General features: G+C 51.6%; 12 protein-coding genes across 12 annotated transcripts; 2 read left to right on the top strand and 10 right to left on the bottom strand.

Annotated features, from left to right (window-relative positions):
* Nucleotides 1-19: 19 nt before the first annotated feature.
* BJX68DRAFT_237806 (CMGC/CLK protein kinase) lies at nucleotides 20-1871 on the bottom strand. Its single transcript, XM_071040243.1, has 6 exons — nucleotides 1418-1871; nucleotides 1049-1365; nucleotides 682-977; nucleotides 442-598; nucleotides 153-355; nucleotides 20-86 (listed from the first exon to the last, which is right to left on the bottom strand). Exons 1-5 carry the CDS (start codon nucleotides 1828-1830, stop codon nucleotides 165-167), a joined length of 1374 nt encoding a protein of 457 aa, XP_070899028.1. The 5' UTR covers nucleotides 1831-1871; the 3' UTR covers nucleotides 20-86; nucleotides 153-164.
* A 209-nt stretch (nucleotides 1872-2080) lies between these two features.
* Nucleotides 2081-2709, bottom strand: BJX68DRAFT_237802 (cold-shock protein). Its single transcript, XM_071040242.1, has one exon. It carries the CDS (start codon nucleotides 2426-2428, stop codon nucleotides 2222-2224), a length of 207 nt encoding a protein of 68 aa, XP_070899027.1. The 5' UTR covers nucleotides 2429-2709; the 3' UTR covers nucleotides 2081-2221.
* On the bottom strand, nucleotides 2710-4342 carry BJX68DRAFT_237801 (uncharacterized protein). Its single transcript, XM_071040241.1, has one exon. The coding sequence runs from the start codon at nucleotides 3751-3753 to the stop codon at nucleotides 3226-3228; it is 528 nt and encodes a 175-aa protein (XP_070899026.1). The 5' UTR covers nucleotides 3754-4342; the 3' UTR covers nucleotides 2710-3225.
* Nucleotides 4343-7061: 2719 nt separating this feature from the next.
* On the bottom strand, nucleotides 7062-9102 carry BJX68DRAFT_237796 (putative choline transport protein). Its single transcript, XM_071040240.1, has 3 exons — nucleotides 8813-9102; nucleotides 8089-8720; nucleotides 7062-8036 (listed from the first exon to the last, which is right to left on the bottom strand). The coding sequence occupies exons 1-3, from the start codon at nucleotides 8965-8967 to the stop codon at nucleotides 7219-7221; spliced, it is 1605 nt and encodes a 534-aa protein (XP_070899025.1). The 5' UTR covers nucleotides 8968-9102; the 3' UTR covers nucleotides 7062-7218.
* A 179-nt stretch (nucleotides 9103-9281) lies between these two features.
* Nucleotides 9282-10889, top strand: BJX68DRAFT_96564 (uncharacterized protein). Its single transcript, XM_071050094.1, has 4 exons — nucleotides 9282-9549; nucleotides 9595-9638; nucleotides 9686-9714; nucleotides 9765-10889. The coding sequence occupies exons 1-4, from the start codon at nucleotides 9461-9463 to the stop codon at nucleotides 10761-10763; spliced, it is 1161 nt and encodes a 386-aa protein (XP_070899024.1). The 5' UTR covers nucleotides 9282-9460; the 3' UTR covers nucleotides 10764-10889.
* Nucleotides 10890-13818: 2929 nt separating this feature from the next.
* BJX68DRAFT_237786 (uncharacterized protein) lies at nucleotides 13819-14079 on the bottom strand. Its single transcript, XM_071040239.1, has one exon. It carries the CDS (start codon nucleotides 14024-14026, stop codon nucleotides 13856-13858), a length of 171 nt encoding a protein of 56 aa, XP_070899023.1. The 5' UTR covers nucleotides 14027-14079; the 3' UTR covers nucleotides 13819-13855.
* A 431-nt stretch (nucleotides 14080-14510) lies between these two features.
* Nucleotides 14511-15383, bottom strand: BJX68DRAFT_267106 (HNH endonuclease family protein; the record flags this gene model as incomplete). The annotated part of the gene is made up of 4 exons (XM_071045707.1): nucleotides 14511-14623; nucleotides 14728-14866; nucleotides 14973-15144; nucleotides 15196-15383. The coding sequence occupies 4 exons, from the start codon at nucleotides 15381-15383 to the stop codon at nucleotides 14511-14513; spliced, it is 612 nt and encodes a 203-aa protein (XP_070899022.1).
* A 293-nt stretch (nucleotides 15384-15676) lies between these two features.
* Nucleotides 15677-17086, bottom strand: BJX68DRAFT_96443 (type 1 glutamine amidotransferase domain-containing protein). Its single transcript, XM_071050092.1, has 3 exons — nucleotides 16698-17086; nucleotides 16408-16645; nucleotides 15677-16358 (listed from the first exon to the last, which is right to left on the bottom strand). The coding sequence occupies exons 1-3, from the start codon at nucleotides 16773-16775 to the stop codon at nucleotides 15970-15972; spliced, it is 705 nt and encodes a 234-aa protein (XP_070899021.1). The 5' UTR covers nucleotides 16776-17086; the 3' UTR covers nucleotides 15677-15969.
* Nucleotides 17087-18044: 958 nt separating this feature from the next.
* On the top strand, nucleotides 18045-18755 carry BJX68DRAFT_267104 (uncharacterized protein; the record flags this gene model as incomplete). Its single annotated transcript, XM_071045706.1, has 1 exon — nucleotides 18045-18755. The coding sequence occupies one exon, from the start codon at nucleotides 18045-18047 to the stop codon at nucleotides 18753-18755; it is 711 nt and encodes a 236-aa protein (XP_070899020.1).
* Nucleotides 18756-19000: 245 nt separating this feature from the next.
* Nucleotides 19001-19721, bottom strand: BJX68DRAFT_267103 (peroxiredoxin family protein; the record flags this gene model as incomplete). The annotated part of the gene is made up of 4 exons (XM_071045705.1): nucleotides 19001-19036; nucleotides 19090-19230; nucleotides 19320-19483; nucleotides 19559-19721. 4 exons carry the CDS (start codon nucleotides 19719-19721, stop codon nucleotides 19001-19003), a joined length of 504 nt encoding a protein of 167 aa, XP_070899019.1.
* Nucleotides 19722-21091: 1370 nt separating this feature from the next.
* On the bottom strand, nucleotides 21092-23366 carry BJX68DRAFT_276005 (putative C6 transcription factor). Its single transcript, XM_071047975.1, has 4 exons — nucleotides 23162-23366; nucleotides 22991-23107; nucleotides 22240-22930; nucleotides 21092-22195 (listed from the first exon to the last, which is right to left on the bottom strand). The coding sequence occupies exons 1-4, from the start codon at nucleotides 23299-23301 to the stop codon at nucleotides 21101-21103; spliced, it is 2043 nt and encodes a 680-aa protein (XP_070899018.1). The 5' UTR covers nucleotides 23302-23366; the 3' UTR covers nucleotides 21092-21100.
* A 295-nt stretch (nucleotides 23367-23661) lies between these two features.
* On the bottom strand, nucleotides 23662-25760 carry BJX68DRAFT_237763 (cytochrome P450). Its single transcript, XM_071040238.1, has 4 exons — nucleotides 25332-25760; nucleotides 24647-25271; nucleotides 24271-24593; nucleotides 23662-24188 (listed from the first exon to the last, which is right to left on the bottom strand). Exons 1-4 carry the CDS (start codon nucleotides 25551-25553, stop codon nucleotides 23808-23810), a joined length of 1551 nt encoding a protein of 516 aa, XP_070899017.1. The 5' UTR covers nucleotides 25554-25760; the 3' UTR covers nucleotides 23662-23807.
* Between the last annotated feature and the right edge of the window lie 816 nt (nucleotides 25761-26576).

The raw sequence follows: 26576 nt of genomic DNA, 5'->3' as shown, positions 1-26576 counted from the left end.
GGCTAGCGTTACTAGTATATCAAAACTCTAACATTATGCCTTGTATTGTTTAACCTGGTTTCGTCCATCCTACTCTGTAAGCGCAGCTGGCCACATGTCATCAGCTATATTAACCACATTGGCCACGTGAAGATATAGTACATTATGCTGACCTCGTCGAATCATCACCCCGCAAGTCTCGCAACAAGCAGTGGCTGCATTAGAAAGTCATCATACGCAAGCTCCTCGGCCGTTGGTCTCTCCTCTGGTAACCAGCGGAAGATTCTTCGCAAGAACGCCATGAATAGCTCGTTATCTTCGTTGGGGAATTGCCGCGCTCTCATTTCAAAGGATTGTTCTGGGATGGGTATTGAGCCTTTCCAGGTGCATGCCGTATGATATTGTCAGAGATAATGAAAGAGTCATCAAAGAAAGAATAACAAAGGAATGGGCATGACGTACCTTGATCATCCCAGAACTGGCGACACTTTTCGCTCCTTTGGAGAAACTCTGGAGGGGAGCCCATCAGGGATACTAATTCTGCTAGGTGCTGTTCGTCGTTGAGGATGCGGTCTTTCTTGGCGAAGAAGAGGTGCCCGCCCTCTACCATGTCCCAGATCTAAGCCATTAATCAGATTCGGATCTTGGTCATAATATCCGTTCGAAGCACGGCTTCATGTAAGATATAATGGGGAGACTCACCATGGTACCAATAGACCATACGTCTACCTTGCAATCCCACTCCATATCCAGAATCACCTCCGGTGCGCGATAGATGCCGGGCATAATATCGCCTCTGTTGGAACCTTTGTCAATTCTCGCTTCGCCAAAGTCGGAGAGAACAGGTAGCCCTGTGGAGTTGGGCATTGGCCTGGAGAAATAGATGGTTCTGTCACTGAGGACCTTTCGGGCGATTGGCCGGGCTACCTCATCTTCTTCGATCTGGCGGAGGATGGAGGGATCTTGGATTACTTGGAGGATGTTGTTGGTTGAGATATCTGTGTTTCGTTAGTCATGATGTTCTCTACACACATAGACTGGCAGATGCTAGTTTGAGCTGAAACCCCACCAGTGTGTATCACGCCATTGTCATGCAAAAACGCCAACGATATCAGAATGAGTTGGATCCCTCGTTGGACAAGCTCTTTCGGTAACTTGTTGTCGGGGAGTAAGTGCTGGAACTCGGTAAAGCTCATTCCACATGGTTGGTATATCAAACATGTATGAGTCCCGCTGGGGCCCGACACCTTGAAGGAATCAAGCACAAGGCGAATCGTCTTCTTCCCAGCATGCTCTTTGGAGTTTCTTAAGAGGTCTGAAATTGCGAGTTCATGAGTGGGTTCGTGTCCCTTGTTGCAGACTTTGAGTGTCAAGTAGTCGTCCTCTCTGTTAAGATTAGGTGTTGGAATGTCTCTCTGGTGCCAGATTAGACACTCACCGGAGATCCCGACAAAGCCAAACGGTCGACGAGGTACCATATCCAAGCTTTGAAACAATCTGGTATCTGGACTCGAGAACCTGGCCAATAGAAGCAGGGTAGTAATTCTCGGCCTTGTATAACGGAAGTTCTTCTTCTTCTATCTTGCGCGAAATGTCCACCTTGACGAATCCCGACGTGAGAAATTGGCGCTGTGGAAGAAGGAGCTTTGAAGCCACGGTTGTCCCATTCGAACGATGTAGAGGAGAAACAACATAGCGAGCGAGTGAGCTCCGGACTACTGAATTAAATCCTCTCGGGCTCCAGCGAAGCGCTGGCATCGTAGATGGTTGGGAGAAGCTCGAGGACAGCCAAGTCAAAACAATGGCAGGCCCGACCGAGCGCCTAGACGCCGCCCCACTCTTAAAAACCATGATTGGCTACACATTTATAGTAACACAATGGAATCTTCAAGGTCTATTGAGAGAACAGAGAAGTTTTTGGGTAGCTGACGTGATTCACTCAATAATATCAGTCAACTAAGTGACAAGGAACCAAGGCGAAAGAAGTGTGACTTTAAAAGACAACTATAATTTGTCCTGGAATCGCCGCGCCCATCTCTTCTTACTGTCTAATGGACAAGCTGCTAGTTTTTATGCTTACAATTTAGTAGGCCAACACATATAAAGGAGTAGACGGGTGGTATCATTAAAAATCTCCGCTAGAAACACAATCGTACAAGCATCAAATCAAATCCTGTTCATGCATCCATGCATCCATGCAAGGGGGAAAAAACGCAAAAAGACATCTCCAAAACGACATCAATCATTCCTCAGGCTGGACCTGATCGGCCATGAGAAGAACCGGGCCCTGAACAGCCTCATAGGATACCCTCATGCCCTCTCGCAAGGTCCCGAGGGGAATGCTCGCGCTCGAGCGCAGGATGAGCGAGCCACCGAACTCGGAGGTGATCATGCCGAAGCCCTGAGCCTCGTTGTACCACTCGATGGTTCCAAACTGGCGGATGGACATGGTGTCGGGAGTTGATTTGGGTGTTGCTGTGTTCAGTTGTTAGTAAAGACGAGTCGGAAGAGTGAAAGTGGCAAGACAGCCAGGCGGGTATGAGGACATACAGTCAACAGGAGAAGAGGGCGCAGAGGGAGTTCGGAGGAGGACGGGGAGAGTAATGCTAACAGCCGCGGCAGACATCGAATAATGTATGTGTGGAATGTGAATTGTGGTATGTTATCGGATCGCCGTACTCCGTCCGCAGTGCCAAAAAAAAAACTGTTCAAAAAATGCTCGTGTGCTCGACGTGTCTACCCCTCTTCCCCTCGAGGAGAAGCGTCCAATTTATACAAATCGAGGGCCTGGGCTCCGGTGGTCCGTTCCTGTGATATCATCCGGTTCTTCCCGGTCCTCGGCAGACCTGAAACTGCTGACTGAAGTGCTATGACGATAATAATGTCCATCCCTATACCCCGCGGGTTTGGGTGGGCTCGCCGTCATGATCGGCGCTAGTCATTGGCTAGTCCCGCCGAATTTATGCACCCATTGGCTGATCTCGCCCCTCCAGAGCCCGCTGTCAGTAAATTGGCCTATCGGGTGGACTCGTATCGAGCATGTCGTGATCGTGAGCAGGCTGGGCTCGGATCGAGGGGTGCGCTGTTTTTCTTGGGTATCCTCGCATCGAGCCGGTACTGAGGGATATATTGCGAAGTCATTTTCGTTGCGATTACAAGGTACGGCTCTCTGTCGACAGGCGTCTCTCGAGAATATACTCCTGAAACTTTGCTACTGTCGACCGTCACATTGGATGCTCAAGGAACCTACCATTTGGTGGCACGTGTCCATGGAAGACGAGATTGTCTGGCTGACGGTGTACAGCAGAGAGTCGTTGGAATAGAGCCTGATGCAAGTGAGACAGTCAGGATAAAATTGTCGTCACCTGCCTGTCGTCGCCTTATATTTTCACCGGTTGGCAACGGCCGATGCTGCTCGGTAGACCACTCCGGATCACCAAGACCGTTGTGTCTTAGCACATCAGCTCGCCCAATCATTGGTAAAAGACAGCCTTGGAATATCTCTCCAGCTTTCCGGGCTATGGGCATTGCGCTCTTGCAGTCGCTCATGAAGCACCACCCCTGGTACGACCTCGCCAGAACCTTCGCGTGTGCTCTTAGGTCCTCAAGTTGCCCAGAAACTGCTATTGCATAGATTCCATTCTCGTGGCATCCTCGGTCTCGCTTTCCACACCACTCCTGAGTCTGACATGCATCCGGTGACCAAGGAGATACCCTCTTCGTGGGCCAATCCGTCCCCATGGACGGGGCTCGATCGAGTCCTTGACTAGCCATTAGCAGTCTTGCGCCAGTTGATGGTGGTAAAAGCAAAATAGCCCTCTTCAGATACTACTCTAGGTTCTGTGGCCTGGTGACGCGCTTGCCATATCCTACCCTGGGCATCATACTAGTTGTAGCCTCTGGGTCCAGAGTCGGGTACCTATCGCTCTTGCCCTGGCAGGCTACTGTAAGCGCTCGTATATGGAAGGCGCGCTGCACGCGACTGGCTCAGTCGCACCTTCTTTCACTCTACTAGGTATGATTCGCAACTGGGGAAGATGCGATTATATCCCGGGGACAGGCCTGGGTAGCCGACTAGTATATACCTGGTAAGCTTGCCAAGTACAAGTTCTTAGTCCTTATCAGTCTCTTTGAGCTGAGTCCGAGGTTTTGTTGTTCAGGATCTATTGTCTGCAAGATATCACCATGTGTGCATTTTCAACCGTCTGCTTCTGGACCCCATGGCCGCTTATTCCCCCCATAGGTAGTAGAGTCTCGAGTCCGAGTTCGGGCACCCCTTTACTAATCTAGATAACCTATCGCCGTGCTCTACTGTCGCCACTTTACCGCGCAGAGCAATTCGATGTCTCTGAGTTAATTCATGTTCATTATCAAAGGTACCAATTTCGAGAATGCCTGCTTGCAAACACTTTGTATAGATTCAATCTGTGCCTTTTTCCCCATGGAGCATAGCACACCACGCCAAGTAGAAGTAGTAGTAGCAGTAATAAATACAGAGAATTACTGACAAGTAACAAGAGAGTCTAATCTGTCAGCTGCCTTGCGTGTTCGCCTATGGTAAGCTCCTAGTCTTCTTTCGAAGACCGCCAGTGCTTCTTGATACCCCCTTTGCCTCCTTAAGCTCGTCTCGGCGTTCATAGTCTCGGGCAAGAGACTAACCTGTGGGCGCTGCCTCAAACCTGTCACTCCCCAGTGCTGTCCTGTAACCCGCCAGTGCGTGATGGTAGTTCTCCTCCGCCTTCTCTAGCAATCCTTGACGTTGGTACACAGTGCCAAGACGATGAATTACCTTGAGGGTGAAGAGGTGATTGCGGCCCACTGTCTTCTCATAGCCTTCCAGTACTCGCAGGGAAATACGTTTCGTCTTCTCTACCTCGCCATGAGCTAGGTAGGGTCACTCTGGTTCGTCGCACGTCTGGAGAGGTGTACGTACCGTCCGAACCAAGCTTATCTTCAAACTCTGCCAGTGCTCGCTGATCCATCTCCTCTGCCTCGTCAATCTGACCTGACCTTGAGCCTATCAGAGGTCCCTGGTGTCCCCAGATAGAGTGAGAAGGTACCATCGATGTAAGTACGGTGTCTTTGTATAACCAGTTGGTGCCCGTTGAAACATCCTTCCCGCCTTTTTCAGCTGCCCTGCTTGCAGTACATGACACCTAGACAATGGACCACTTGCAAAGGTAAAGTCAAGATCATGACCAAATGCGTCCTCACGCCCCCACAAGTGCTTAATTATACAATTTCTAGCGTCCTCTAGCTTGTCCTGGTTGTCGTAGAAAACCTCAGCTCATGCAAGCCATCGCAAATGTCGAGTCTGACATCTAGCGAAGGCGCATCGCCCCCCTGTCGAAAAGACTGTCTGCATGTGGAAGCAACCGCTGTTGGAGCCGTGGGTCTTCCTCTTGAATATCCGAGTCTGGTCATATTCTTATTAGAGATGAGCGCCAGTCGTGTAGTTCTGCATTAGGGTTCTGGGAAGCAGCAGTATGAAGGGCACTATTCCCGCATAGTAGGGTGCACAGCATAGCTTTCCTCGTATTATTTGGTCTTGGCTAGTGAGAGCCCGATTACTATCTTGTTCTTTATCCTAACAGCAAGCCTACTCGATACGATCAAAAGACATTACGGGATGATGGAGCAGTTGAGGCCGCCTTGAAGTAATCCGTACCGTATATCACGGTTGACGGGACATGCAGGAAAAGAAGTAGGCTGTCAGCCGTCGGATCACGTTTCTAGATTTTCCTGCCATGAGGCTTTTCACGTCTGTAGCATATTTCCCTGTTGAGAGAGGCGCGTGGGCTCGGAAAGAGGCTGTAGACTAAACCAAGAGTTGTTATACAGTCCTTGACCGGCGGTCCATTCTTGTGCATGAAATGGCCAGCAATGACAATAGCCAGGGGAGAATGGAGAATCTATCTAGCCCGGTAGCACGATCTGTCCTGATGGAGTGTTAGCCTTGACCCCCCAAAATACATTCTTTCTCATAGTACCTTGGTCAGCTCCTATTCGCTCTATATCTATCTTGACCTGGGAGACCACTACTCCCGTAACAATAGCTGGATAGCAGTCTGATCAATAAGTCTCTGAACTGGAAATAATCCCCGCTACTCAGTGAACCTCTGGAGCCAGGAAGTAATGAGGATAAATCTAAATCCGGTGGTGCGCATTGCGCGAAGAATGAGCGATTGTCGTAACCACGAGTAAATAATGGTCAATTAGTATGCAATGCAAAGCTTCCCAACCACCGAATGTTGTCTGGCGTTGTTTGCTAACCACAGTAAAAAGACCTGGCTGGCTTGTTGAGTTGGTTTGCCTCTCTTTTATTCGCAAACTGCTTTGAAATATCAGTCTCGCACTTGACGAGTATGAAGGATTGCGTAGACCAGTCTTTTCCTCTAACCCAGAAGACTGCAGTGAGCCCTTGCCGATGCATTCATGCGAAAAGCTGTTATGTCGAGAGGTGAAATAGATTCCTGGGCAACGAGAACTGCCGGTGGTGGTTCCGCGGAAATCCTCGGAGAAAGGGAAGGGTCTCTCTATTGGGCGCGGCGCAGAACCTTGAATAGTGCCAAGAAGATCAAAGATGTCTTAGCGTCTGACCGAATCGTCATCATCGAGTCATTGCAGATAAATTGTAAGTAAATACCCAGAGCTTGGATGGATAGACAGACCTTCAGATGCTGTTGGCCGAGCCGGGAATTTAGGCTATAGATGTTGGACTCCATTCAACAGTCCTAAGGAGCAGCACCACCACTCCTTTCCAGTGCAGTGCGGGCCTAAAGCCATGGTAGATGTACTGAAGTCTTCGTGGAATGTTAAAAAGGTGTACAGGCTCTACAATGAAAGGGAGAGGGACTGTGGTTGTGAACCATGATGAGGATACAATGGTACCTCGTTCCTAAGCAACCAGAATCTACGAAGGCTTCGACGTATGCAGGTCAAGGATGAGTTGCCATGCGCTTGCTTTTCGAGTCGGGATCGTCGTATTGTATTAGTAGACATTAACGGCTGGGTGAAGGAGAAGTAACCTAATATATTTCCCGTCAGGATAGGTATACAGAGCTACGTAGTGTTGGAAATATGTCGAGAGACCGATCCTTATTTAGCCCCTAAGTTCTGGGGATATCGGAGTATACCATTATATATCACGTTATATACATTAACGTCCCTTAATCACACATAGACGGTCATCTTTAAGTACTAGATACATAACATCGGGAGTTGACGGGCAACGACTGTCTACTCCGAAGCAGCAGCAGCCACACTCGGCTCAACCTTGACAGCCTCAACCCCTTCCCTCGCCAACTTCTCCGCAGCCTCCATACTATAAACAGGTCCCTTGTACTCCCTATTTCCACGAATAAACCACCAGATTGCAACAAGGGTCATGAGCCCGACAGTGATGACACTAGTATAGTTCATATTCTGCACGGTAACGGGCATGACGAATGGGAAGCAGAAGAAGACAACGGTCACGACGATGTAGATCACGGAGCCAATGTTCACGATGTATCCCCAGATTCCGGACATGGCGAAGGGGCCGGGGACGATCTTCTTGCGGCCCGTAAGGATATGTGGGACGATTGCGCCCGCGTAAGAGAGTGTGCTCAGCACGATGAACGAGGAGATGAGCGCCTGGAAGGCTGTTGTGCTTCCGACGTAGATGCAGCCGAGGCACGAGACCATTACTGTCATTCCGACAGTGGCGTTGACAGGGGCATCAAGAGTAGGGTGAACGCGCGCGAAGAAGGGCGCGAACGGGGTTGCATTGTCGCGGGCGAGTGACCACCACATGCGGCCGCCTGTGGTGAGGGTTCCGATGAGGGTTGGGAAGGTGGCGAGGAAGAGGAGGGCGATGAGGCCGACTGCGCCGGCGGTCGAGCCCGTGGCTTGCAGGTAGATCTCTGCGGTGGGGAAGTAGGAGATGGAGCTGTTGAAGACGGCGTCGATGTCCGAAATGCCGTAGAAGAGGGCAATGAGGTAGACAAAGGCCGTGGCGAAAGCTGTGAGGAGTTGGAGCATGATTCCTTGCGGGACCTTGCGTTCGGGTTGGGGGACTGATTGATTCATTAGCATCAAGAAGTGAGAAGAGAACAAGGAAGTGCGTACCCTCTTCAGACAAATGACTGATACAGTCAGGTGTGCCGACGGCAAACGCTGCGTTGAGCAGACCGCTCAGGAAGCAAATGGCATCGTTCCAGCCGCCAGTCTCGTTGTAGTATGTCCTCCAGACCTGCCTGTTGCTCGCCCGACGGCCACGAGGCATCACAGCCAGGACCACAATGGTGATGAACATACCGCCCATGGACAGAACCAGGGCAATGCGGTTGAGGAGCGGCAGGTAGCGGTTGCCCATGCACACGATACCACAGCACATCCAGAGAACAATCTGGAAGACGATAAACGGCTGCCAGCTGTGCCATTCGACTTCCGGGTTGCGCAGGAGATACATGGCGACAGCCTCGTTGCCGAGAATCGAGCTCATGGACGAAGCGGAGAGCAGCCACGCGCACGCATTTAGGTAGCCTGTGAAGAATCCAGTGGCACGGCCATGTCTACCTGCGACGACAGTGGACCAGTGGTAGACACCTCCAGCGGAGGGGATGGCAGAGGCCAGTTCGGACAATGAGGCAGAGATCAGGCCATAGAAGATGGAAACCAAGATCAAACCGTAGAGCACTGCCATGGGTCCTCCATTGTATAGAGCAGTGACGATGGTGCCTCCAGTTGCGGCCCACGAGCTATTGGACGTTGGACCCTGGTCAGCGATCGTCGATCGAAATTCCCCGAGATGGGGCGACAGGGGACTGCAGTTTTGCGACTGATAACTCACTTGGCGATGATAATCCCCAGACTGGTCAAGCTGAAGAGCCCGAATCCACGACGCAGCTCCTGCTTGTGGCCCAGAGCAGCTTCAAGACGGACCTCGTCGACCTGGTCCTGCACGCCGCCCTTGCTGGCAGCGGGGTTGATGATCTTCTCGCCCATTTTCGAGACACGTCAGATACGACCACAGATGTGCGACACAAAAACGAGGAAAGAAGGGGGAAGACAACTGAAGAAAGGGAAAAAAGAAAAAAAGAAAAACCCATGTTCAGTTTATTAAGGAGGAAGACATGCGATTAGCTGGAGGCGAAGGCTCAGCAGTGGTTTGGGCTAGGGCGACTTTGGCTTTGGCTACCGATTTAGTGTGCAGGCAAAGGCTCCACGTCGCAGCAGGGATCTGATTCCTTCCTGCCCACCCACGCTGCTGGTAAAGCCTCTGGGTCGGGTTGCAGAATTTGCAATTGCTTTTCCCAGAGCGGTATGCTCCGGCTCAATCTGTGGTGTGGGATGATGCCATCTCCTCTGGACTCCAACCACGCCCATCCTCCTAAGCCTCCTTTAAGAAAGGCTCAAGAGTCGGCGTCCATCCTCAACCTTGAAATCCTGCCCCGTGCCCCAAAACTGATGCTGACCTGAAGATCCCATCTCACCGACTATGGGGGATACTTCGCCCACCCCGCACCAGCTCCTGGTGGAGGCCGTTGTGTTTTGGAGTATCGGTTTCGTGATTTATGTTGGAAGAATGTACGTTTCACCGTGAGACTGCGTCGATGGAGGCTGATGTGTCAGAATCGCACGATGTATATCCAACGGAGGCATCAAGCATCTGCAAGGTACTTCGAGTCCTTCAACTCTGGGTGACTTGCGCTGACATCTCCAGTGGATGACTATATTATGACAGCGACGTTTGTATGCCATCCTGATCTCAGCAATCGAAAAGAAAAGTGCTGACCTGTCAGGCCGTATATACAACCCTTCTCGTCCTCATCCGAGTCTCTGCCGAATACGCGACGAATTTGTTCCCAGATTCGGAGCTCGAGAGCATCCTCGCAGATCCCCAGGATGTCGCCAACAGGGTATACGGGAGCAAGATTGTCATCGGGCTGGAGCAGTGCATGCTCATCTCAACCTGGGGCGTGAAGACCTGTCTCGTGGCCATGTACTGGAAGCTCACGAGTCGGCTTCCATGGCATATATTCGTCCAGATCCTGGCGGGGTACGTTGCGCTTGGGTTTATAGTGATTGAGATCACCTACTTTGCCGTTTACTGCCGTCCGTTCTCGCAGTACTGGGCCGTCCCCGTTGACAACCCGCAATGCGCAACGTACCAGCACTATTCGATCACACAGGCGGTCTTCAACCTGTCCTCGGACGCCTGGATGCTGGCCATCCCCGTTCCCCTGCTAAAGGGATCGCAGATGCCCCTCAAGAAGAAACTCCTGCTCATCAGCGTCCTGGGTCTCGGTGTCTTTGTGATGATCGCCGCCATACTGAACAAATACTTCAACTTTGCCGCGCCAGATACGACAATCTACCAGCTGTGGTACATTCGCGAAGCCAGCACGGCCATCTATGTGGCCAACCTCATGTGCTGGTGGCCCCTGCTCCGAAAGATCTTCGGCAAGGCCCTCTCGCAGTACAGCAGCAACTACCGCACAAACCGCTACGGCGACCCATCGCACCAGTCGGGCGGGCTGTCGCAGCAACTGGGCTCCGTGGTTGCTAATGCTAGCGCTAAAGGTACACAGACGTCTACGGCAGGAAAGAAGGGGTCGAAGCGATGGTGGAAGGGGGCAGTGTCGCATTCGCGATCAGAGTCCAAGGTGCTGGCCACGTCGGCCAGCCAAGAGGCGATCAACAACGATTCCGGCGGCCGGGAATCGCAGACGGATGTGCCGCTGGAGATTTGGCGCAAGGTGGAGTACAATGTGGAACAGAATCCGGATCCGAAGCCTTGATCGGCGGGCACGCACGATCACATTCACGATTCCCCGATCACTGACGTGTTGCACGAACTTTGAAAGTGTTTCCATCAGTTCCGATAAAAAAATGATAGATAAGATCAATTTCATTTGTTATCATCCACTTGTGTAACTTTGAGTTTCAGATCAGCGTCTCGGTTGCAAGCCGACAGTGCGCTTGGAAATCGAGGACGAAAAATCGAGGCTTGTGGCGCTGCCTTCAAAGTCCGAGGACTCGACCAAGGCCAATGACAAATTTCGACGGCGCGAGCAGCGGCCAGCGAAAAGTGAGCTTTGATTCAAAGGCCTGCCGGACCGAACCTTCTGGCGCCAGAAACCGGAATTCCAGAGACCTCAAGCCTTGGAGAAACGGATTTGGAAGACGCCGACGCCTTGACTGGACCGCAAGGTTCAATCGTTGGTGGGGGGCCACCCCACGGGTTGCGCCATTTGAGCAGATTCAGCTGCCCAGTGCTCAAAATGACACACATCGAGTCGTCAACGTCCGAGGTTGTGTCTTCTGAATTGTGCATCTCCATCTCGCGTCGGACAAATTCATTCCTTCAAGCTGTCAGCTTCGCGTAGACAGTAGCGCAATGTCAGAAGGATGGCACAATCCTTCAGTAATACGCACCGTCAGCATCTCTGAATCTAGACTCTGCAATTGCACAGGACAATTAATCTATCGCCCACGCGCTAGACCCATTATCAAGTTGTTAGCCTCGATCCTCAGTCGGAACCCTCTCCCCGGCGGGTACAGCGCACATTGACCAGCGGGTGGGTGCATCTGTGGTTCTGGCGCTCGCCCTGCGGCGCGCACGCTGCGCCAGCTGCGGAGCTCTGTGGTCTCACTTTCCTCTTCCGGAGCGCCACCTACCAGGTTTTCAATCTAAAGAAATGACCTTGTCTCGGTCTTTTGGCCCGGATCGCAGCCGAATTACGAACCTCGGCCGTTTTTTCTCCAAGAGGCGTTCAGGGGCGGCCAAGACGGCGAGTTGGTGAGAGGGGGCTGGCTGGCTGCGTGGCAGTGGCAGTGGCAGTTGCGCGAGTTGGAGAAGAGAACCTGGAAGGAAATTTGAAATCTCACGCCCACGTGCATAAACAAGGTTTATCCTGCTCTGGTGTCCATAATTTATCCCCGCAAGCACGAGGCAGATGTTGCAATTGCGACCAAAGCTGCAGCTTCAGCACACAAGGTTGAAATCCAACTGCTCTTGTGCAGATGACGCTGCAGAGTCGGAATCTTCTCGAACGGCCGAACTGCGGACCAACTGCGCAATTGAGTTTAGCTACCAAATCTAATGCAGGGGGTCGCAATCCTTGGTTCTGCACCGGTCCTTCAGGTGGTTGAATTGTTGATTAATCCGTAGTTCTTCCGTCTTGACGATTCTGCGCTCAGGCTCTCCGGTTACCCGGTCGCTGGATCCGAAGCAGAATCTAATCAGGATCGCCCTGATCCTTGCCCTCCGCGTGCAGCACTGCAGGCATTCTTATCTGGAACCTGCGATCGAAACGGTCAGTTCGGAGGTTCCGATCATCGACCCGTTTAATCACAAATTGATGGTCACATCGCGTGTGCTCTCTTCTTGGTATATTGTTGGATTATTCCGTGGGCGCGTGGGCGAGTGGGCGACTCCAAGGTCCCCCCCGGCGGCCCCAATGGAAAATTACTCCAGAGTACCTTTGGTCGAGTCAAAAAGGATTTGAGCGAGTTGCTGAACGTCTCGCCCGTGTTTTCGAGTCAGGCGCGTTCTGTGACTCCACGACATATATTAACTGTGGAGGGCCTTATCCCCTTGGATCATACGATGCGGCACGGCCTTTTTTCGGGGGTTGCGACGACCTTGAATTGGATTCAAGGAGAAAATTATTGGCGGATTCTCGATAGATATATGTATGACTACTAATAGCAAGGCATTGTCTCCCAACCAACGGGCTGTCTTTTCCTCCTCTCAGAAAAGATCTCGAACTGGAATCCCATATGCTGGAACAAGACGACCCCCAACCACGGTCCTCGTTGAAACTCCGGAGTTAGGACTGGATAATACTATGTCTAGACCACGAAATCATTTGAGTTTGAGTAAAGAAACTGGCTCCTCGACTGAACCGAATTTACGACACGAGGCCCCGACGCTGCATCGTTTTGTTAGCCTATTTCTGTTCGTTCAGATTTCTTCCGGCCTGTGAACAATGCCTACCAACCCCTTCTATATACTTGCGTTGTCTCCGCAACCACAATCGGGGGTGAACTCCGAACAGGCTCATAGAAGTCTGGTCAACCCTTCTAACTATACATCAAAGAAAATACGTGTTTAACTACCCTTTTCCCAAAGAACTTACTAGAGATGCTATCATAGTGCTGCTGTTCACATCTTTACCGAGTGACTGGAAACTTGGCGATAGGACGAAACATAAGGTCCTCGAGTTGGACCTACCCTGCTTAATCTCTCTTGGAACTTTATCGACATCTGTCAGACCTCCAGCAGCTGGAAGCTCGGGGCGAGACAGGAGTCAAAAACAAACTGTAATAGATAGTGAAAGTATGGCTTTGGTTCATAGCATGGAGGCAAACTAATACCCAGGCCTAGTATTTGCTTCTATGTCGACCATTCCCACCTCCATAGTGGTCAGTCCTTGTTACAGCGATTCTCGTACGGCTGCATGCAACAAAGGAAAGTCCGATCCTAACTTTATGTAACAAGAGATATATATATATAAGCAATGTATAATGCTAAGGCCAAAATTTGAAGTTTAAACTTCTATTATATACTGGGATAATCCTGCTAGCCACATCGTCCTTATATAACCACTGTTACAAACGAATAGTCGTTGACATACAAGTTAATAACAACAGGGATGTTCGCCTATGTCACGGATAGGCACCGCCCTATAGGAGATGGACGCGGCACTCCGAAACCTGCAAACAGAGTCAACAATATTTACGTCCTCCAATATATATACTTAAAGCCCAGGATAATGTTTCTGTTAGCTACATAGTGGAAATGCAGAGAAATAGACAAGTCCCTCATACTAGAAGAGAACCTGGAGCTGCCTGATGTTTCTGTCTATGCTTTTGGCCCTTCATAGCTCTAGATAGACGTAGTTATATCTGTGCGAGTGTAGCTACAGGTCATCATACCAATATCCAAGCTTTGCACAGCGAGTTCGAGTATACAGGTGTATAGAGGTGTATAGAGGAGTCCAAACCAGGGATATAGGGGAGACATGTGCTGGAGCTTCCACCAAGGTATGTGAGGCATCTCTTTACCTTGGTCAGGATCATCTCTTGCAGTGATCACTTGAGAAGTGACTGGTACTCTTGAGTCCTAGTCTTCTGTTCTTCTCTGCAGTAGATGGCTGATATCCTCCGCACCAGGACTATTAGGAAGACATTAATCAAGTGTTGAGCCATTCAACCTGGCCCTAGATGTGGTATTCGCTGACCTAGATAGTCTACTCTGAGCGAGTATTCATTATCCAGCTTAAATTGGCTGTTATAACACCTTTTTTCGTCGACTGGCAATGTCCATTGACCTTCAACGTTGTATGTACTTCATAGGCCCCGCCCGCCCTAAGTCACGATGATCGACAGCAATGGAGGATAAGGTCATTACACAACTCTGCGTACTGCATTGCATTGTTGGGTCACTGAGAACGATCCTAACACGTCCGGAATGCCGCTCTGGCAAAGCCATCAGCCATTCATGATTTACCCACGGTTACCGTGACAATCCTTAGAAAAGACTAGCAAGCGTCCAACAACCCCTCCAGCGCACTCTTCTCCGCTTGCGTAATGGTCAAACCGTACGTATACTTGACCTTTATCCAAATCTTCGAGTAAGTGCAATGATAAGAGGCTATAACGTCGTTAGTTGCAAGACATGAAGACATGAATGCTCGGATATAGCATGGGGTGAAGGTGCGGCAAGGGTCTGAAGGTTGAAAACTGGGGATAACTTACTCAACGGCGGAATCCACTCCTCAGGCCCCGAATCGCTCTTCTCCTGGTTGACATTGTCTGTCACCGCGATGAGCTGCGGGTTGTCGAGGTCGTTGGCGAAGGCTTCGCGCTCGGCGGTTGTCCACTCGGAGGCGCCGGACTACAACCCAAATCAGTCAATCCGTTCGGCAGGCTATATATGCCAGAGAGCAGCCTATCAAGCTGCGATAGCCTAATTTGAGAAAAAGGAGAGAAGGAGAACGCACCCTCCAAGCATTCGCCAACGGCACAACATGGTCGATATCGACATCGCTCGCCTGCGTCCACGTTTCTCCATCATACGGAGAGTACCACGAGCCGCCGGAAATCGAGCAGCTGGAGCCCGTTGAAACGCCCGTCCCGTCCCGGACGAGGACGAGGTCGCGCGTGTCGCAGGAGCTGTTTCGCGTTAGCGTTTGCTTTCTTCCGTCCGACCTAAATGCAACTCACTCTCCCTGGCTAATCCAGTGCGAGAACAGATCGCGATCATAGCCTGACCCCGAGCCTGCGGCGGCGACGGTCAGGGCCTCGAGTTGCGTCTGCGCGACGGCAAGCGAGGGGATGTTTGGCGGGGTTGCGACGACGCCTGCGGCCTGCAGGGATGCGGCGAGGAGGACTGGGATGAAGCCGCGGGCCATTGCGATCGATCTCTGTCTTTTCTATTTCAGCGTTGCGCGCTGGTTTCGAGACCGATAAAGAGAGGGAAGACGTCGTTTATGTATCGCATACGACCGGCGTCGACCACGCATTGAGTAAACAGAAGCGAAGCTAGTTGTTCTTGTGTGTATGCAAGGCCCGTTACAGCGCGGCATTGAATGGGTGTTGTTTATCCTATCTGTGGTGGTATCGCGGCTCATGTGGGCGATGGCGATGCTGATTCGCTGGTGGCTCGCCGATCGTCACGGAGGTGCAGAAGAGTGGTTACATTCGAGATTGGACGCAACAATCGCTATTGGGCAAGATATTTGTCTGTAACACCGGATGCGCTTCTGATCGGCGTGACGGTCTTCTCGGCAGGCACACGGCGGGGTGGTTGTGCGGGTTTGCCTACTTGGCAGTGAAAACCCTGGAGTCTTGAGGACAGCGGACATCACCGCGTGAGATAACGGTAGATTAATTCTTCAGGCTATGTTGCCGCATGTACGTTCTCTCCGGCATGGCGCCTGAGGGGTCAAATAACAGTTGAACAGTAGGCAACGTGAATGCATCTTGAACCAGACAAGGTCAAAGCCCTAATGCCTCCACCAAGGCCTCCCCCACGGCCTTTCCACTCGCAGGGTTCTGTCCTGTAATCAAAGTCCCGCCCAGGCCCTTTACCTGAGATACCACAAGCTTCTCCCCGAAATTCTCGGTCTTGACATAGCCACCGCCAGAGAGTCGCTGCAGCTCATCCTCCAGACTGAATGGCATCGCAGCTGTTGCACCAAGGGCGTCCTCCTCGTCGTTCGAGAACCCAGTGACGGTAGCAGATGCGATGAGCGGTTCTCCGGAGGGGAGAGTGACATTTAACAAGGCAGCCGGGCCGTGGCAGACAGCTCCAATGGGCTTCCTCGCGAGTGCGAACTTTTGAATCAACGAGATGGACTCGGCGTCGGAGTAGAGGTCGAAGACGGCTATTCCTAGCATTAGCGTTGCAATCTGTGGTAGGGCATGGAAACTCACGTCCATGACCGCCAGGGTAGTAGATCGCATCAAACTCGTCGACACGGTCCAAAACATCTGACAGCTTCACGGTATCCTCCCAAAGAGACTTCTGCTCTGCAAAGAACTTTGACGAGACAGGATCACTCGAGAACAGCTCGACAGACTGCGTACTTATAGGTGCGGCACCACCTTTGGGAGAGGCAACGACAAACTCAGCCTTGGACTGCAGAACGTCCCATGGGTGCGCAAGCTCGGGCTATGGCCATATTAGTTTCCTCGTCCTTTAACCTTGATTCAATCAGACGTACCAAGTACCACCCAATCTCCTGTCCATTCGACGGGTTCGTTGCGGCAGAGGTGAGAACGACGAGGATCTTCGGGGCCATGGTGCTTATAGTGTTTCGGAAGATGGTCGAGGCTTGCTTGATAGACTGTTCGCTTTTCCCAGAGAACGTATTTCTGACTTTAAGGCCATATTTATACCTCGCGCTCAATCATCAAGCCGCACCCGTCAGTCAGCCGTACCATCCTCTTCGGCAAGTCTTCCGCGACTCCGCATCACCTGTCAGATACCTACTAGAGTACCCTCGTCGGGGACCAGAAACAGACATGGAAGACCGGAACAGTTTCCTGAAAGGCATCGGGGTCGCTTGCAGAACACGTTATCTCCATCGAATGCCGGCGTTATCGCCGACAGGCTGACACGGCGCAGCCAATCTCAATGCAGCGCAGCCATGTCAGCTCGTCTTGGCAAAAGTAGACAGTCCCGCCGGCCCACGAGGAAGCCATGCAGTAGGTGGTTGAATTTAACTCGTGGGGACTGGACTGGCGACTCGCGAGGTCGGGGCTGACACCTCTTTGATATGAGGATACGGAGTAAAGTCTGACTGGGATGCGTATGCGCGTCGCTGAGATGAGTCAGGGGCTCCTTGATTCATGAGGTGCGTGTCCGGATTTGTTTCTCTGTATGCAAGCGCTCGTCTTTCCTCTTGATCGACTGTGAGGGCGTCAAAACATGGGTAACATTCTTGTTTCTTCCACTTCCAGGAAGCCATGACGCCCACAACCCACACACCATCTCACCACTCGCCAAGACTGCCGTTCGCTGCCCTCTTGCCTCTTTGAGGAGCTTAGTGCGCTCGAGAGCTCAAAGTAATTGATCAACAGACTAGTACCTGACATCATGGCCATGCTGGGATACACTGCGCTGCCAGGCTGCCCTGCCCATCGGGCACGCGATACCGTCTCAATCTCATGACGAAGGACCATCCGAATGACGTCGCCCATAAAACGCAGTCGCAAAGGCCGGAATAAAACAGCCGGAGGCTCTTGGCTCACAAGCGGTAACGAATAACAGCCCCTCCCCTCGCCGCCAAGGCTGGATTGTGGGGTTTTCGGCAGGCTTTAAATTGGGGGCCAGACAGAGGTGACCGGACAGCAGGCCTCACAGCCGACAGGGCACTGCCACGGGGAATGGCGAGGTGGAGAATCTTGGAGAGGCATTCGGTCATTGTGCAGATTTTGTTGTTGGTTGGGGTCCTTGGAGGTGTATTAAAGAGGGCCATCCGGGTTGGGATTCATCTTCGACTACGCATCCACACCGGCTATACTCCTAGACTGCACATTGATCGAGACTGAGTGTATCAACCGCGAAAATGATATCCAAACTGAGCAGCACCCTCCCCTTCTTCCTCTCTACCACCCTCCTCGCATCTGCCCAACAAACCACCACTCAGGGCAACTGCACCATCTTCAACTGGGACAACAACCCAGCCTACATCGCCACCTACCCACCGCAACGAGTCTCTGCCGGCGGAACATGCCCCGAGAACGAAAGCAACTTCACCTGCCCGCTCACGGCCTCCGGTGACGCCCAGTATTCTGCGACAAACAACCTCACGGACCTCTCAACGCGCTTCTTCGTCCCCATCATCGTCAACACACTCTCAGAAGCAAACAACAGTGCCTCGGAGCTGCTCGCGCCTGGTTTCAACAAATCAGTGATCGGAGCGATTGATCAGACAAGACTCATCGAACCGGGCCAGTCGGCGTATCTCAATTTCACAGCTTATCGGTACTGCTTCGAAGGCACTGTCGGCAATTGCACGGAGGGGTTGGAGAATGGGCGTGCTGTGCAGGTCTGTGCGCCAGTTTGGCATAGTCTTTCGGAAGGTGGTTCTGCGGTTTTCGATGGCGAGTACACTGTTGTTAATGTCTCCGCCAATGATGTGGAAGACTATCGCGATCCGTATGAGAACCAGGTTAGCGGTGAGGGTGAGGATGGGGGCAATGCTGCTGCCGGATTAAGGGGTGGTGCCGGTGTTGCTTTCGCTGGTCTGTTCACTCTGATGATAACGCTGGTTTGAGAGTTGTTTTCCTTTTGTCTTGTCTCTGTATGATAGTCTGTTAGATGGACATGGATATATTGCATACTTGCCTATTACTGTATTCGCTCTAAGAGACAAATGGCAGCTACCGCCGTTATCTTGTCGAGCTTGTCTCGTTATAAGTATATCCTGTATAAGCCGAAAGTATCAGAGTGGCCGAGGGAATCAAGCTGCTATTGACGAGCGTATTATTTTGCGGCTAGTTACAGGCCCTGTCCGAATCTCTAAAGGTGAGCCAGCACAGCATCAGCTCCAGAAACCTAGCACACAGTTAGCACTTGTCACATCACGAAAGATACTGATTTCAGGATACCTTCACAGCCCCCCTCTCCGTCTCGATATCTGCATACGTAACCTTTCCGTGATCAATGATGACCGCATAACGTCCAGTGCGACCGGCATTGGCCCAGCCAATGCTCGAGGAAAAGCGTGCGTCAGGGTCTGAGAGGAAGAGCTGTACACAAGTCATTAGCATTGGTGTTGAGTCCGATCGCCCAGTATCTTTATTCGGTGACAGCGATCGGCAGCCAGGTCTGAACGTACAATGTCGTCGCCGGTAACCTGGTTTGCCTTTCCCCAGGCACTCATGACGAAGGGATCGTTGGATGCGACGACTGCGACGATCTGGACGCCCTTTTCTTTCAACTGCGGGAGGTTCTGGATGTAACCAGGCAAATGGGAAACGGAACAGGTGGGTGTGAAGGCGCCTATTATTGATATCATTAGCATTGATCGATGCTCGGAAAATTGACCTGGGAGGGTGAAGTCAGTTGCAAACGCACCAGGAACTGAGAAAAGGACGACCTTCTTGTCCGCCCACTCCTTCGAGGCGTCGTATTTGATCGGAATTCCGCACGAGGTGATCTCGCCCTGGTCCTCGGACCAAGGAATGTACTGGAACGCAACGTTCTCGGGGAAAGGGTCGCCAGCTTTGAGAGGAGCCATGTTGAGTGTTTGGATGGATGATTGAAGCGATTGAAGCGGAAGTTGTGGGAGGTGAGACGGGGGATTTGTTGACTGCGGGGTTGGCGGACCGAGGAGTGAGGGACCTTGGGTGTTATCAACGGACCGTGGACAAGTGGACACCGGAGAGCTCCGTCATCGACTGCGAAAAAGGCGAGTTGCGCAGCCAACCATCATCAAGAGATTTACTCCTCTACTGTGGGTCCAATATGGTAGCGCTGAGCGCAATTCAATCGAGAATTTCGTGATTCTCCAAGAGCTTCGTCAACAACCGCCTACCAAATATAGACATTGGTTGGAAGTTGGTCGCAATGGGGATCCTGGACAACCAATGTCTCTATGACAGATATGAATTAAATATCATTGCATATGTCACATATGGCATGAGTATTGATAGTCTCATGCATTGTAAACCCCGCTATACCTTGGTCTCATACAATGCCAAAACTCCACAAATAAGGGAAGAAGACTTTGCTGACGATGAGTTCCAGGAAAAGCTCCTGTAGATCTGGCAAAAATGGAGCAAAGATCATCCAATAGATCTACCAAAAATTCCAACAGTTCTGAGGGAACGAGACGTGCATTGTGCTCTATCAGGTGGAAGATACCCATGAGATGGTTCATGGATGCTCGGTTGACATCAAGGTCCGCGGAGCAGGTGGCCGCCACGTTGGATCGGTAGTTTTCATACAAATATCTGACAAGTGTGTGGTGACAGTGGTGAAGTACGGTATGGCAGGCGGTTGGGTCGAACGGTCCATTCCACTGTTGCCTGGAAACAGTGAAACGCAGCTGAAGCACCTGGTTTCGAAGATTTACTAGGTGTGCCAGCTCCATATCGACAAGTGTCAAGTATATGTCTAGGAAGACCAGATTAGAAAAGGTCGATGGTGGGAAACACCAGAAGGGACTGACAGTAGATATCAAAAGACGGCCAGCGGGGAAAATATGGAGATAGGCATCCAGTAAATAGCAGAAATATAGAGGTTCAATGAGGTCAGACGTTGGGTTCAATTATCAATGTGGCGCGAGTCAGTCGATTCGTGGACTGCCAGTAGATGACAGATAGAAACAGGAGGAGGGCACGAGGCAAGCACGATGTGGCAGAAAGAAGCAAGAAGCCGAGCAGAGACCTCGAATACTAGTAGTACTAGTAGCGTAAACTTGAGGGACACGACATATAGATCGCTAAGCGAGATGAACCAGACGAAACGAGACGGACGAGAGGTGGGGTTTGGTTTAAGAGGAAAGAAAGAGGGAAGAGGCGTGGAGAGGCGTTTTATACTCTCGCCTTCTGTGTCATCAGCCCACCATGCCACCGGAACTATAATCCGACCTCAGTAACTCTAGAGAGCAGACCACTAGATCATCATGCTCGACAGTTCATTGCTGTAGTCGAGCATGTACCCTCCTTGGTAGGCATCCAAAGACCCCACCCCCATGATCTGATCTTCCAGATTCCCAACAGCCTCGAACCACTCCCTCAACTCCTGCGTCATCTGGTCGCCATCAGGCGTCTGGCTCTGCACGCTAGAGGTGATCATCTGTTCAACTCCATCCGTGGCCACATTATCCCCGTCACCATGTCGGTGCATTAGCTGTGGTCCGAGTCGACGAAGGCCCTTAATCGACTTCCAGAGTCTTCGTGAGATGTACGACCTTGCTGATACCCCTTTGACGAGCTCCAGCGCCATATAGAATTCCTCACGGCAAGTTGTGCTATACTGGCTAGGCATCTGAGCGACAGCGAGAAACAGTGCCATGAGAGCAGACACCAAGAACCAGTTGTACACCACTTGCTGCGTTTTATAGATGTCGGACGAGGCGTGGAGCTGGGTGATGAACCTGATTGAATCTTTGGCCATGTCGACGACGGTCTGTGCTTCCGTTGGGAACCGTACGACGTTCGCCGCGGAGTGCAAGACAGGACGGTGTATCAACATTCGCAGTTGATTTGCCCTTAGGTAGACCAGCGAACGCAGTCGACGCAGACTTCGCGTTTCGCCATCTGCATAGCTTGACGGGTTTCGCAAGCGAAGATCATCTGGGAGACTCGCAACCCACTGCAAGACTTGCCAGTCAAGATAGTTCATTTCGTCTTTCTTAATCTCGTTGGTATTGTTAGACTGTGATATGAACCTCCATACCTTGGCTGCAATCCGAGTGTACCGAATCATCACACGCAGATACGACGCCTCGTCCGCCGGCTCTGGAAGCAGGGGGTCTATATCCGACTCGTCCATTCCGAATGGCATACCAGTACCGAAACTCCAGCGCAGGTCTAAGACGCGTACAGACCAGAACAGCTTCAGTACACGCTCTCTCCCCACCGCGACGATTGTGGGATGTCTAAGCGTCTCTCGTCTATGAAACCCTTTTTCCAGACAAAGGCGGTTGACAATGCCAATAGTTCGCCAGGCCAGCGTCTCCTCCCCAATCTGGAAGTATAATATCGCCTGTCTTTGTTAGCCCCGCTGACATGACCAGAGATTCGACTTACCACAAGCGCGAGCAGCGTGATGCTTTTGATCTCAGGCGCTGCCCACACGTAATGATCCGCCGCATCGCGTACCGTCTCGAACAGACTCATCGCCAACTCGCTATTACCGCTTGCCTCTGCCGTCAAAGCACAAGCAAATACCAGCCGCAAGATATTGATCTCGTCGGTATCCAACCCTTCCTCGTTTTGCCCTTGAATCGGAGCCCGCGGCCAGAACCCAACCTCCGCCGGTCCATACAGCAAATCAACATTCTTGAGCAGGTCACTGAGGTCTACGACGGGGTACATGACCCCCATTTCCTCCTCATACACCTTACACAGCCGGAGAGCTTCCGTCTTGCTGATATCCCACAATGGGTCTCCGCTGTGCCCCGGTGCACCAGCCGACGGCGGAGTCGGTAACGGCGACGGCTCCCTAGTCGTATCTCCTTCTCCGCCGACTTCGATACCGCGTTCCTTCAGACTCGATTTGGCAAGGTCGAAGCTGAACCCGGAGGTTGTTGGACCTTGAAAGGTCATTTCTTTCGAAGCTATCGAGAATCGTCGATATGGCCGTGAACAAGCATCAGGGCGCTGAACTGCTGCCCCTGAGAGGCCATTATTATTCTGCGCCAGGGAGTGTACAGCAGCGGTGAGAGCACTGATCTGCGCCTGCATCGCGCTCATCTGATCGTACAGTCGCTCCATTCCACTACCGTTGTCAGCGAACCCCTGCTAACTTACCTCTCGATTAACCAGCTCTCGCACTCACCCAGACCCATATTCATCGTCGTGCGGATTATCGTAAACGCATTCGATCCGTTGCCTTCCGCACCTCACGCATGGCTTTTCACCATTGCACTTGATCTTTCGCCTCTTGCACTCATTGCTTCCTTCAATTAGCTCTGAGGGGATTACCTGGAAGAATCGCAATAGAACGTACCAGGCTTTGGCAATATACTTTCTGCGCCTCTTCCGAGGCGGCTCAACACCGCCAAACTCAGGATTCTCCTTGTTGCGCACGAGATCCGGACTCCGTTCCCAGATGCTCATGTTGTGCGATACAGATACGGATGCGTCCATGCCACTTTACTTTCAAGTCATCGGTTGTCCGATCAATGCGAGAAAGGGAATAATGGGAAGAGACAGGGGTGACTGGACACCCGGGAGAGGGATTCGTTGGCAATGGAAAACAAGTGGCTGGACGGATGGAAAACTGGGGGAATGCGGGGATTGGGTCTGCGTGGAATTGATTCCGCCGGTGTGGAGCGGGCGTCGATCATGGCGTTCATCGAGCTTGGTAGAAACGGCATTTGTGCTGTTGGATTTTCTACTGCTATTCACGCAAGAGTAGAGTATTTAATATTTAGTCAGTTCCTCCTTGAAGTCGACCTCCTTATGACTATGTAGGGTACAGTAATAAAACAGATTGTTTATCGCGTGTTCCAGTCCAACACACAAGTAACCGGGATCTCTCTAAACACTACCATGTCATCTTCGTCATCCGGACTAATATGGGCACAGCTCATTGTACTCTCTATCACAGGTCGCGCCCATAAGAGACCATACAGTACAAGCACTTAAAGAAGCTAGCTCAGTTCCTTTGTGCGCAGCTCACTCTCCTCGATCCACTTCTTCAGCATCTCCGGATCCCGCGCCTTAAATCCGACCTTAAACGGCTTCGGCTCCGTCGTCAGTGCAGTCGGAATGGCATTGCATTCAATCGCGTCGAGAATCGGGCGATCGGCCGGATTTGAGGCTGGGTGCATCGTGAACGCTGTGATCAGGCGGATGTATGCGGTAAAGAGCTCACGGTTCGCCAAATGGCTCCCCGCGCACATACGAGAGCCAGCGCCGTAGCCGTAGTGTGGGGTTCCGGAACCGTCGGTTGCAGCTTCGAGATAGCGCTCTGGAAGGAATTGAGTTGGGTTGGTGAAGTGGGATTCGTCGTAGTCGGCTGCCCAGGCGTTCTGTTTATTTGTATTAGTAGTGGCTTAGAGTAGAGCTAGATAACAAGGCTTCGGAAATAAGGCTCGGGATAGGTATTTTTACCATAAAAAAGGTCGTGCCCTTCGGTATAACAGCGCCATTCCAGACAATATCCTTTGTGCTTTCTCGCGGGAGACAGATTGGAATGACCGTCCAGAAGCGTAGCGTCTCCTTGACTAACGCGGTCACGTACGGCACCTTCTCTTCGACGAGGCATTTTTCCCAGGCGTCGCCGTCCGGATAGACGTGCCTGATCTCATCGTATGCCTTCTTCTGAATGCGCTGGCCGTCTTCGGACGCGAGGTAGGCAATTCCCATGATTAGGTTCCCAGGGACAGTGTCTAGTCCCGCAGAGACCATGGTTAGGCATAGACTCTTGATCTCAGCTAGGCGAATGTTAGTTGACGTCCATAAAGAGGGAGATAATTGAGAGGCACACCGTCATTTAGCTTAGCTTCAGGATCTTTCAAGATACTACCCGTAATGCAAGGCTTATCGGTTCCCTTCGCGATGCGGTCCTTTAGAACGTCGAGTAGATATGCTAAGTACTTATCACGCCGCCTCCGGAATTCCTGTGCCTCGCCGTTTGTCTTGGGCACGAGTCTTAAAAGTGGAATGTAGTCCGCCCATTGGTTACTTGTGCTTCTAAAGTTCGACACGCCTCGTTCGACATCGACGATCTCCTTCAATAACTGCTCGTCCTCGATTCGTATGCCGTAATTGAGCGTCAGACTCGTGTTCAACGCAAACCGCTGGAAGTACGCGGTGGGGTTGATGTCCACGGCCCCGTTGACACTGTCTCTGAAGAGATCCTTGATACTAGCGGTTGCCTCAAGGTCAATAATGGGCATCAGGGATTGCACATTTGGACGGTTCAGAGCTGTTGCAGCGGCCTTGCGCCGGCGTTTACACGATTCATCCCAGGGCGATGTGCCAATGGTAAAACCCTGCGAGCTAGAGACGACGCTGTGGAATGTATGGAAGGTGGGTCGCGAAATAAGAGCTGCTTGATCTTTAATCCAGAGTTGGCGGACGGAATCGAATGTGTTGGCGAAGACGACGCGCTGCCGGCCTTAGCATTTCACTTGTAGACGCGGGAGAAGATTAGGAGAGAGCGGGCTTACCTTATTACCCAGTCGAACCTGAAACACGGGACCATACCCGTTCTTTGCCCACTTCGCAGCGACGGTAGCGTGTTGGTCGCCGAGTTGAATCAAATTACCCACGATGGGCAGACCGCGTGGCTCAGGCAGCCCTTTTATGAATGGAATATCCGTTCGGTTGAAGTAGCGAATGAGGAAATAGACCACCGTAATGGCGACGATGCCGATGGTTTGAAGAGCCATGATGCTAGTCCTGAGAGCTGATAGTTCGATGGTAACACCAGGCGAGATCGCTAAGGAGGAGCGAGCCGCTTTATATTCGTGGTGCTACAGCCGACGTCTGCGGCAGGGAGGGTTGCTGCACGGTACATTTCCGGCGTTTGGGTGAGGTGTCCGCGTCATCCCCGCAAGTGAGACGCCTCGCTGTCTGCAATGCATCGCAGAGCGCCAGGGATGCCAATGGTAGAGGTGCGGGATTTCGGAGGTCAATCCCGCTCAACGGTTACCCCCGGATTGGCCCCACCGCGGAAGGTGCGGATCTCACCCCCGCGCGCGGTGACGCTGGGCAGCAGCCTCATTTTGGTTTTTCGATCCGCTAAGGTACTGCTTTCAGCAGTCAGATCACATAGCGCAGGTCTTTGAATTCCGCTTCTGGAAGAAGAGGAAGTAATCATAAAAGTTTTAATGCATTGTTCTTGACCTTGATCTGATAAAATTTGATTGCTAAGGCTACATTTGCACCTATAGTACATAAAGGGTCATAAATTATATACAGGATCATTCATAAGAACCAGCAGAGCTTCATCAGGCTAACACATCATGCCGCGTACGGGTTTTCAAGGGCACTGAGTCGGCTAGCTCTACGGCCATCATTACGGGCACGGTCTGCTGCAAGCGTCTGCGCAAATTTGCTCTTCTCTCGAATTTGCGGTCCCTTCCAGTAGAAGATATAAATCGGAATTCTAACAAAGATTGCCAATATGCCGAGCAGGGCTGAAGTCGGCTTCCGATATTCTCATATAGGGCGAGTAAGTCGGGCCGGGCGACATCACTCTCGCTTTGGAGAGAGTAATACCGGCGGTTACACTGCATAACGAGCACAATTCTCCTGTGCTATTCACCCCTTACCAATGCTAGCGTTTTGATGTTGTTCGACACGAATTGAAAATCTTTAAAACCCAAAAGAAATCTCAAATCAATAACGGATTCATATGCTTGGTCTCACCATGCTTCCCAAGAGAGAAGATTGGCGTTCGGGACAAGAAG

This window comes from Aspergillus pseudodeflectus (genome assembly GCF_044049435.1).
Source record: "Aspergillus pseudodeflectus strain CBS 756.74 chromosome Unknown BJX68scaffold_22, whole genome shotgun sequence".
Taxonomy (NCBI): Eukaryota; Fungi; Ascomycota; class Eurotiomycetes; order Eurotiales; family Aspergillaceae; genus Aspergillus; species Aspergillus pseudodeflectus.
Note: the sequence above shows the minus strand (reverse complement) of the source record. Positions and strands in the feature narration are given on the sequence as shown.